The following is a 9,718-nucleotide window of genomic DNA, read 5'->3' on the forward strand; positions in this document are numbered from 1 at the left end:
AGACTTACTACAAGGCAATAATCATTGACACCATGTGGTCAAAGCACAGGAAGATAGAGATTGGCCAAAGCAACAGAAGAGAGACCCCATCGGTAGACTCCGTGAGCGCACACGCCAATCCCACAGGAGACAGAGGGAGCGTTGCCCTGCCGTGGGGGAAATGGACTTCTCAAGAAATGATTCCAGGACCACGGTGGCCCCAAGTGGAAAAAGGGGGATCCAGAAAAAGCCTAGATGGCCGCCACGCCCTAGACACAAAAACCAGCTCCAGAAGGATTGAGAATTTACATGTGAGAAGCACAGCTTGTGAACTTTCAGGGGAAAAAAAAATATTGGAGAATATATTTGTGACCTGGGATCAGAAAGAATTTCTTAAAGAAGACAGGGGAGGTACAAACCAGAAAGGAACAGACTGATGTTAGATGACAGCAAAATTTAAAACCACGACATCAAAAGGTCCTGAATCCAAAGTGAAAAGAGTTGCCCTCTGGGAGTAGATGTTTGCACTACAGGGAACCAGCAAGTGATGACCCGTTATCCACAGAATGCCTGAGTTATCTCATGTCATCTCCACAAAACCAGATTAAGGAGGAACTATTTTTTTCCCCTGTTTTTTCCCCCCAAGTACAAAGATGGGGGCTCTGCGAGGCAAAATGACTTGTCTGAGGCCAGATCATGGGCCAGGGCTCCACAACAGACATTAGAATCCAGGCCGACCGTGACGCTAAGTGATCGAGCCCACCAGATAAGGAACAGAGGGAGCAAGGAACACGCAAAGGCAGAGACATGTCGTTAGGCCGTGTCCCTGGGACCCGGTGGGATTGCAGGGTTGTTGGTTCCTCTGGCAGATGGAAGAAGACTGCCAGGGTCCAGGTGATCGCATACGGAGGTGGGAATGGCAGGCAGCGGGGGCGTTTTTAAGGGCTGGAGAATCCTTCACGTGCCCTGCGAGTGACGGTTCTCAGCAACCGTGGAAAAGGGAGCTAGCAGGTCAGCCAAGCCAGCCACTCCTGGGGCAAAGGCGGTTGTGAACCAGGCAAAGAAACAGAGGCTCAGAGAGGTTGGAGATTATGCCCAAGGTCACACAGCCAAGTAGCTCCAGCATCTCCGTGAGGGCTCTGCTGTCCTACCCCAGTCCAGACACTTTCTGGTTCTCTCCGTCTGTCTCTGTCTCTCTGTCTCTCTCTCTCGCACACGCACACACATACACACGCACATGCATGCACGCAAGCAACACCCACTCCAGCTCCCATTGGAGATAAAAGGCAATGTAACACAGAAATTGCAAGTCACACTTTATTCACTCGCCAGGAGGTCTGGGGGGATCCTGGGCAGCAGATTGAGCCCCTGGGAAGGAGGAAAAGGAGGGCACTAGTTGGAGGGGTGGAAGGCGCCCCGTTGGTGCCACTGCATGTCACGGATGCGGCGCACAGACTGCACCTGGGGATGGGGAGCCCCAAAGTCACAGCTGTCCTTGTAGTCTCCCTTCTCCAGCAGGTACTGCAGCCCGCGGTAGCCAGGGTACTGGTAGCCGACCCACCTGCAGGCCAGAGGTGAGGAGGGACGTGGAGGACAGAGGAGATGAAGAGAGAGAGAGAGAGGAGAGCATCCATAAACCACTAGGAAGGGGGAGTTCCCAATCATTTCTCACTTCCTGATTGTTAAGCAGGAACACCACCCTTCTGGCACCCAGCCTCTGCTTTCTTCCTTCTCTTGATGGGGAGCTCACTACCTCTTGAAGCAACTTTTGACTGCACACCTGATACTGGGATCAGAGGAAGGGATGATCTCAAGCCCACTGAAGCCTAGAATGAAACAGGTTTCCTAACTGCCTCTGTCCACCCTCATGCCAACCTCATGCCTGGCTGCAAGGCCAAAAGAGAGTAGGCTAGGTCCCAGGAGCCCTCGGTGATCCCTCTGTCATTTGAAGTCATTGCCAGCCTTGGGCGGGGGGGAGGTCCTTCACTCTTTGGAGCACCTAATGAAAGTTAGTTTCTTCTCCCCAAAATGTTACAAAGTCCTGGCCGACAAGGACCTGCTTGGCCACCCCCTGTGCACACTTGCAGCTCTACCTCTCGGTCTTGTGTCCCTCTCTCTCTGTGCACTAGCCAGTCCGGAGTTTGTAGAGTCCCTCAGACTCACCAGGCTCCTCCAACCACAGGGCCTTTGCACATGCTGTTCTCTGTCTGGAATGACCTTCCTTCCTCCCTTTACACCTGCACTTCCTACGCTTTCTTGGGATCTGAGTTCAAGAGTCCCTTCTTCAGGGAGGAAGCCCAGATTTGTGGCGGATTCTTAAATTATTAACTGTTGACCCCAACGAGGCTGTTCGCTCTACAGAGCAGAAGCCAGGTCTCTTTGATCTACCTTGACATACTGAGCACCGAACACAATGCCTGGCACATAGCGGCACCCAACAAATTGCATAATGAAGAAATAAATAGACGAAGAGGATCATGGGTACAGAACTCCGCACACTATTTCACCGACAACTACGTGTTGGTGAACCAGCTCTCTAGAGGGAAAAGGGGTCTTGATTTGTATCATGTTCCAATTTCTGTGGTGTAAATACTCCCACTATGGCTGATTTTGAGCTCCCGAGGATTCCACAACCGGCTTGCAAAAATTCTGAAAATGGAGGAATTGGCTCTTGCAAACAGGTACGAGCCAGCTCCAGCTCACCCCTGCCGGTGGCCTGTCTGCGACACCATAGAATTGAAGTTCTGCACAAGGAGAAATCCCCAGTGGGTGATGGCCAGAGTCTATGCAGCAAGGAAGTTTAATTCAATGGGAAATGACACATCCTGTTTCTAAACTCAGGGACTCAGGCAGTGAAGAAGCAGTGTGGGCTGAACTTCCTGACACTCACAGCTCTGGCAAGACCGCTCGACTCCTCTCTACCCTTCCGTTCCCCCTGACTCTGCCTCACCTGTACCCCACTAACGTTCACTGTCCTGTTCTTGGAGAATGAGGTTAAGGCCACGCTTTCTCTCCCCCAAAGGTAGGGTATTGGCCAAAAAGCAGATCTGGACAGGACCGCAGGCCCTGAAAGCCACATACAAGCTCACAATTTCCACACCCATTTTCCAAAGGGAAGACTGAGGTCGCAAGTATACAGGATCAGCAAGGTCCAGGGAAGAGCGGGACTCGGGACCCCAACCCCTCAGGTCTGGGCTTCTGGGGCAGGGTCAGCCTGGGCTGGGTCACCACTCACGTGCCACTCTGCACCCGCACCGATGACACCTTCTCCTGGTAGCCGTGGGCATGGAAACTGGGCACGTCATCGTCTATGATTTCCATCTTCTTGCCCGTGAAGTTGGGGTTTTCATAGAGGATGATCTTATGTTCTTGGCTGTCCTGTTGATAGGGAGCGGGGAAAGGGAGCGCAGGAGAGGAGCCCAGGGTGAGCCTTCCCACCCGTCCAGATGCCCCAGCACTGGGGTCAGCACAATCTGCTTGTAGACTTCTGGCCCAGTACCCCCGCTACCTAAGTGTCTACAACAACAGCAGTTGGGGGACCCACTGGGTTGTCTTCAAGTGACACTCCAGAGCCTAGAATTCGAGGCACATTCAATTCTGATATGTCACTTTCCCTCAGCTCCCTTTAAAAAAAACAAAAACAAAAGCAAAATGGAAGACACGATCTACACACACAGAAACACAGGCTGGTGGCGTCCCAAGCAGGCATTTCGGCTGTTTTGGCTCTCCTTCCTCACCACATCTCCTCCCATCTTCCTGTTCCTGTGACATTATTCTTAGCCATCCCCTTTCACCCTTTAGAGACCCTTATGCTATCTGGCAGATGAGAAAACCGAGGCCCAGAGAGGTAAAGCTGCTTGCCCAAGGTCACACAGCTAGGAGCGCTAGAGCCAACGTAGGAACCCAGGTCCATGGGATGCTAAGTCCAAAGTTCTTCAATCTTCCATCAAGCTCTGGGGTGGGCTAGCCTGCCTTGGGGAGGCTTGGGAGTGGACCTGAGCATTGCTGGGCCCTGGGCCCTTTCTGAGAGTTCACATTCTAGTAAGAATCAAGATCCAAGAAGCACCAGAAGGTCCCGCCAGCATGAGTTATGAACACGAGCTAATGCACCTTTTCCTCCACACCCAATCCCAGAATTCCTTTTCACACTTAGGATGACTACTGTTTATTGAGCAATTGCTCTGTGATGGGTCTAACCTCAGGAATCTCAGGGCAGTAGATCCAAATATCCCCATTTTACAGATGGGAAACTGAGGCCCAGGGAAGTGAATGACGTATGCGAGGTTGCACAGGCAGGAAGCGTGCCCCGCCCCATCAGAGGGGTCTCAGTGCCGGAGATGAAGGCTCCCTCCTGGTCCCTAGAACCCTGGCTCCAAGGAGGCAAAGAAGAGGGACCAAGAAACAGCAGAAGGCTCACCACTTTGATGGGCCTCAGGGAGCTGAGGGAGTCCGTCCTCCGACTGCTGGTCCATGAGTCCCAGCGAGGGTACTCGCCCTTCTCGAACACAAACTGCTCACCCTTGCAGTTGGCTTGTTCATAGCCCACCCAGCTGCAGTGGAGACAGAGAGAGGGCAGGTCAGGCAAGCCCCAGGTTCCCCTGGCAGGACCCCAGCTAGTCACTCGAGCACCTGGGGCTCACATTTGCTCAGCTCCCCCATCAAACTCCAGACACTGCCAAGCCAAGAGCCGAGCCACCTCAGTCCTCCAGAACTCAATTCGGAACCATCAACAATCCTTAATAAAAATATCAAAAGTTCTATTTCTAAAAACAGAAAGCAGAGGGGTGTCAAGTCCGTTTGAGAAATTCTTCCATCCAAATGTTAACGTAAGAGGGCAACTGAGAATCAGATACGGTGTTTAAATGGTCAAAACTTCACTTGTCCAGGAAGATGTGCTCCTGGGCACACCAGACACCCAGAGCATGTCGGGTAACAGAGGCCGGACAGGGCCATTCCTTCAGCTGTGTTCTCCACACCCACAGACTCGGACTTGAGTGACACTGTTGCATTCCGCAGAATTCCCCGAGAACCTTGAGCTGTGGGATGGGTCACCCAGGACCCCCCAACCCCACCAGGATCACTGACCCCTTGGGAGGGGGTTACCAGTGGCCACCGCCAATTCCTGAGGCTTTCGCAAAGAAGGAGTGGTCAGGGAACCACAAGGACGGGCCCCTGCGGGCTGTGCTGAGCTATGTGACATGAGCAGGGCAGAGTCACGTCTACCATCCGCCTCCCCTTCTCTCCGGGGTCAGGGATCCAAGGCTGCTGGCCGCCACATGTGCCAGTGAATCTGCTGGAATCCAAGATGCCCCAGATTGGGGAAGGGGTCAGTGACTGCAGAGCCAGCACATCTGGCTCTAAACCTCGCAGGAGAGGGAGGACACACCCAGAGCCAGAGACTGGCAGCTCTAGAAAAGTCCACGAGAGTCACTGTGTCCATCTCCCTGCCTCGAGGAAGTGGCTGGCCTTGGGGTCAGGCTTTTTCCACAGAGGAGGAAAGCCAAGGCTCAGAGAGGGAAGTTGCTGGTCCAGCGTCACACAGCCTGAAAGTGGTGGAATCTGGATTCGAACCCAGCTCTATCTGACCCCAAAGCTCAAATTCTCTCCAGAGGCTGCCAGCCACCAAATCGCACGGTCCAGGGGGCGCAAGGAGGGCGGATCCCCCGGCTCCACAGCCCAGGAGCCTCACCCTGGTGGCCCCCAACCAGACGAGCCCTCCTCTCCCCACCCCTTCCCCGGTACGTACGGTCCAGCCTGCACCAGGACAGAGCCTGCCTTCTCCACGCCAGTTTCTTTCAGGTTGGGGCAGGGCCCGCTGAGCTCATGCGAGTGGCCCTGGAAATTCTCCTGCTCGAAGATGATGATCTAGAAACAGGAAGAGAGGGGCGGACCCGTCATCATGGGGAGGAGGGAAGCAGGGCATGGGGGGTGAGGAGGGGGCTCCGAGAGCCTCCGGGGAAGCTGCTGGGCTCCTCCCTTGGGGGTCACAGACCCAACGCGGAGTCAGAGAGTCCTGGCTCTGCCAGTTACCGGCTGTGAGACCCGGAGCCAGGACTTGACCTCACTGAGCCTCAGTTGCTGCATCTGTGAAATGGGAAATGACAGAACCCTCCTCATGGGGTTGAAGGAAGGATTCAGAGAAGCGTAAGGGTTCGCACACAGTGTTTGCTCTCTGTGTGGGAGGCAGACTCCTGTGAAGTAAGGGAGGTCCCACAGGGAGCCCGGGTGCCTAAGCAGCGAGTTGAGGTTGGAGTCGAAGTTTGTCTGAGGCTGTTTCCAATGGGGCAGCGCTTTGCAAACTCACAAGCATGCAAAGCCCCTGGGATCTTGATGAAACGTGGTTTCTGAGACAGCACAGCTCGCAGGTGAGGTTAGGGCTTCTCTTGCTCCTGCTAGAGCCAGCCCACCGCCCTAACCTAACCCCTGGCTCTGCAGGTCCCCTCCTGACCTTCCCTGGGATGCTTCTTAAAGGGACGGCTTCACTCCCTTTGCCTCACCTGGCGCTCTCAGCAGCCCATGGAAGGGGCCCCCCCAGAGCACTAACTGGGAGGCCAGCTGCCCCCTTCCGTGATCCCAGAGCACATTTGGGGCAGGGGTTCTGTGACTGCACTTCCCTAGGGAGCTGCCCCCTGGTGAAGAGGTGGGCTCCGGGCCAGCGGGCTCCCAGGAGGGGCAGCTGCACAATGCACGAGGTCAGCACTGGCTGGGTAAACAGGTCCCTCTCTCCCAGGCCGGGGATTAGCGAGATAAAACCAGGACTGGGAGGCCCAGTGGGGCTCCGAGACAAATTCCATGGGCTCAGTCCAGGCTTTGTGGTCACTGACTGACCACAGGGGAGTCAGGAGACACAGGCTCTGATGTTACCCCGTGGCATCTGGCCGTGCAAACTTAGGAAGCAACTTGGTTGCTTTGAGCCTCAGCCTGCCCATCTGTAAAATGGGGAGGATCATGCTTCTCTTGCAGGGTTCTGGGAAGACTCAAGAACAGGGATGTCAGAGGCTCATGGGCGATTACCCCGGCCTGGGAGGCAAGGGCTGGCAGCGGGGAGGAGGGCAAGGAAGGTCAGCCTCTCCTCGGACCCACAAGGCCTCGAAGAGCCCAGAAGCTCTGTACTATTATCACAGCTATTGTTTTTTATCAACACACGGGGGCTTGCGTTTTACACCATATCCAATCTTCTAAACGCGCGCTGCCCAGTGCCGCTGCCATTAGCTACCTATGTCTGTGGAACGCGCTCGACCGTCCAAATGAAGATGTGCTGTCACGGAAAAGACACATCGGATTTTGGAGATTTAGAATAGGAAAGAAAGAATCGAAAATCGCTTTCTCATAATGATTCTATTGATCCTACGTGAGGGCATATCGGGTTTCATGAATTAGAGGACGAGAGTTAATGTCTCCTGCTTCTTTGTCCTTGTTTATCGTGGCTGCTGGGACGTGTTGAATCGCACACGTGGCTGGATTTCTGTGTCTAGGAGACAGCGTGGCTCTGAACACGGTGCAGAGGCCTTCGTGCTGGTCCTGAGACTCACGTTGCTCGCTCCTACCCCTGGGCCTTTGCACGCACTGCGCCCTCTGCCTGGAGTGTTCTCCCCTACCCCCACCTGACTCACGTGGCTGGTCTCCGCTGTAATGCCCCCTCCTCAGAGAGGCCTCCCTGACCGCCTCTGCTAACACCGCCTTTCCGCATTCATCCCCCACTCTCTTCACCCCTTACCCTGTTTCATGTTTCCTGAAACACTTCCCACTCCTTGAAGTCCTCGATTTGTTTGTTTGTTGTCTGCCTTTCTTCTAGAAAGTAAGAATGGGGTCGGCAGGTGGGGGGCTGCGTCAGCTCAAGCTTCCCAGGTTGGGGAGGCCCCATGTCAGACCAAAGGGCAGTGCCAGGCCAGGGCCCCTGAAGCAGAGGGCCACGGGAGGAAGCCAGACAGAGGCGGCCAGGTGGATGGTCGCTGGTAGAGATCTGGCTACAGATTGGGTATGATGAGCCCCCGGCCATTGTGGGGGTGGGGATCCTAGGAGGGTGGGGAGGACGAGGAAGCAAAGCGAGCAGTAAGAGATGGTGTCAGGGGGACACACTGCAGACCAGGCTAAGCTGGTTTCCTTTGCCTCTTCACACCCACCCCGTGCCCTGAATCCAGTTCTCCCCATTTTATGAAAGAGGGAACTGAGGCTCAGAGAGGTCAAGCGACTGGCCCGGGTCACACAGCAGGTCGGAAATCCCACCTCGCCTCCTGTTTGCAAGCCCCTTCTCACACTGGACTGTGGGGCCGCCCCAGCTCTGGGGAGCCCCCATGGGCATTGGGGTATGGGGTAAGGCGGAGACACTTAAGTCACCAGCGCTGGAGGCTGGTGTCAGGAATTTCGGCATGCCGGTCGTGGGCTGGGGAGGGGCCTTCAAATCGGTGTCAGGGAGACTGAAGCCCAGAGAGGGGGAGCTTCAGGAAGGAAGATGCCAACTCGATCTTACAGAAGGGAAACTGAGTCTGGGAGAGGGGCTGTGCTTGCCCTGTTGCCCTCTCCCACTGTGGTACCCACCTTGGGGTTGAGGGGCTGTGGCTTGCCCGCTTGGGTCTGGTGGTCTGAGGCCATGGTGGGTGGTCCTGTGCAGGAATGACCTGGAAGACATGCGGGAAGGGGTTGTGAGGACCTCTCTGGGCCCTTGGCTTTCTCACCTTGGGGGCCTGGGGTCTGCTCCACTCTGGCCCGAGGGCCTGCTCTTGGTCTCCCCGGTCTCAGGTTGTCCCAGGGCGGTGGGGGCCGCGAGCGGCGGTCTGAACTTCCATCCTTAGTTTCATTTCTGTGTGCCCGGAGGGAAAAACGAGGTCCGCTAAGAAAGTGGTGATATATGGGAGATTCAGCCGAGTCTGGTCCCAGATGGGTCCCCGTCAGTCAGCTCCAGACAAGCGGAGCAGAACGCAGACCCATCGATGTCATGCAGAAATGTCCTGACCGAAAGAAAAGTGGGGGCCACAGAACCCACACACTGGCCATGCTTGGCCGTGCTGTGGCTCCCCTTTTGCATCTCACAAAGTCCCCTGTACCCCTGCCTCTCACCCCACCTTCCTCCTCCAGACCGCCTCCCCCCACCCCAACCAGTACCCCGAAAGCTCCTCTCTGCCATCCGTCTTCTTCCCCCCACGAGCGCGCACATCCTTGCTGGAACGCGAGCTACAGGGAAGCAAAGACACGAGTGTGGTGCTAAAACCTCAGGCGCCGTGATAGGCAGCAGCGGGGGGCACTGCTTAGCTGGCAAGACCGTCAGAAAAGTCTGGAAAACTGGCACTGTCTTCTTTCCCGCAGGAGTCACGGTGAACCCAAGCCTGCGTGTTCCCAGTGAAGACGGGAGACCTGAGCTCCTGCTCCAGAGAGAACGTCCAGCTTCCAGAAGCCCCTTCCACACTAGAGGCCAGGCTGTCCCTCAGAAAAGAAATTCGAATAAGCAGCTTGGGGGCCAGATCTGCTCTGGTCCCCTATGTAACCATGTAAACCTTCGAGCCTGTCACGGGTCAGAGACCCTGCTGTGCAGCCCTGGTCATCGGCCTTCTCACACTAAAGATTAAGCTCCGTTGGTTCAACTTGGGGGTCCTGGCCCCACTGTCCATTGGCATGGTGGTCCTGGGCGGGTCAAACGCTCTGTGCCTCAGTTTCCCTTTCTGCCAAGTGGGGACAGTCGTGGCACCCAACAGTATCTATGGACAGGTTGTAACGATTTGATGCCACGATGCAGGAAAATGGC

At 55.5% G+C, this 9,718-nt stretch overlaps 1 protein-coding gene across 1 annotated transcript; it reads right to left on the reverse strand.

Annotated features, from left to right (window-relative positions):
• Nucleotides 1-1,371: 1,371 nt before the first annotated feature.
• CRYBB2 (crystallin beta B2) lies at nucleotides 1,372-8,571 on the reverse strand. Its single transcript, XM_011229336.1, has 5 exons — nucleotides 8,518-8,571; nucleotides 5,726-5,844; nucleotides 4,397-4,529; nucleotides 3,215-3,357; nucleotides 1,372-1,540 (listed from the first exon to the last, which is right to left on the reverse strand). Exons 1-5 carry the CDS (start codon nucleotides 8,569-8,571, stop codon nucleotides 1,372-1,374), a joined length of 618 nt encoding a protein of 205 aa, XP_011227638.1.
• Nucleotides 8,572-9,718: the final 1,147 nt, after the last annotated feature.

The sequence above is a fragment of the Ailuropoda melanoleuca genome, chromosome 12 (genome assembly GCF_002007445.2).
Source record: "Ailuropoda melanoleuca isolate Jingjing chromosome 12, ASM200744v2, whole genome shotgun sequence".
NCBI lineage: Eukaryota > Metazoa > Chordata > Mammalia > Carnivora > Ursidae > Ailuropoda > Ailuropoda melanoleuca.

Coding starts and splice junctions, on each gene's coding strand:
- CRYBB2 (XM_011229336.1), bottom strand. CDS start 8,571: ATGGCCTCAGACCACCAGACCCAAGCGGGCAAGCCACAGCCCCTCAAC. Junction 4,530..5,725: donor GTCCTGGTGCAGGCTGGACC/GTACGTACCGGG, acceptor TCTCCACTGCAG/CTGGGTGGGCTATGAACAAG. Junction 3,358..4,396: donor CCCTGAGGCCCATCAAAGTG/GTGAGCCTTCTG, acceptor CCCTATCAACAG/GACAGCCAAGAACATAAGAT.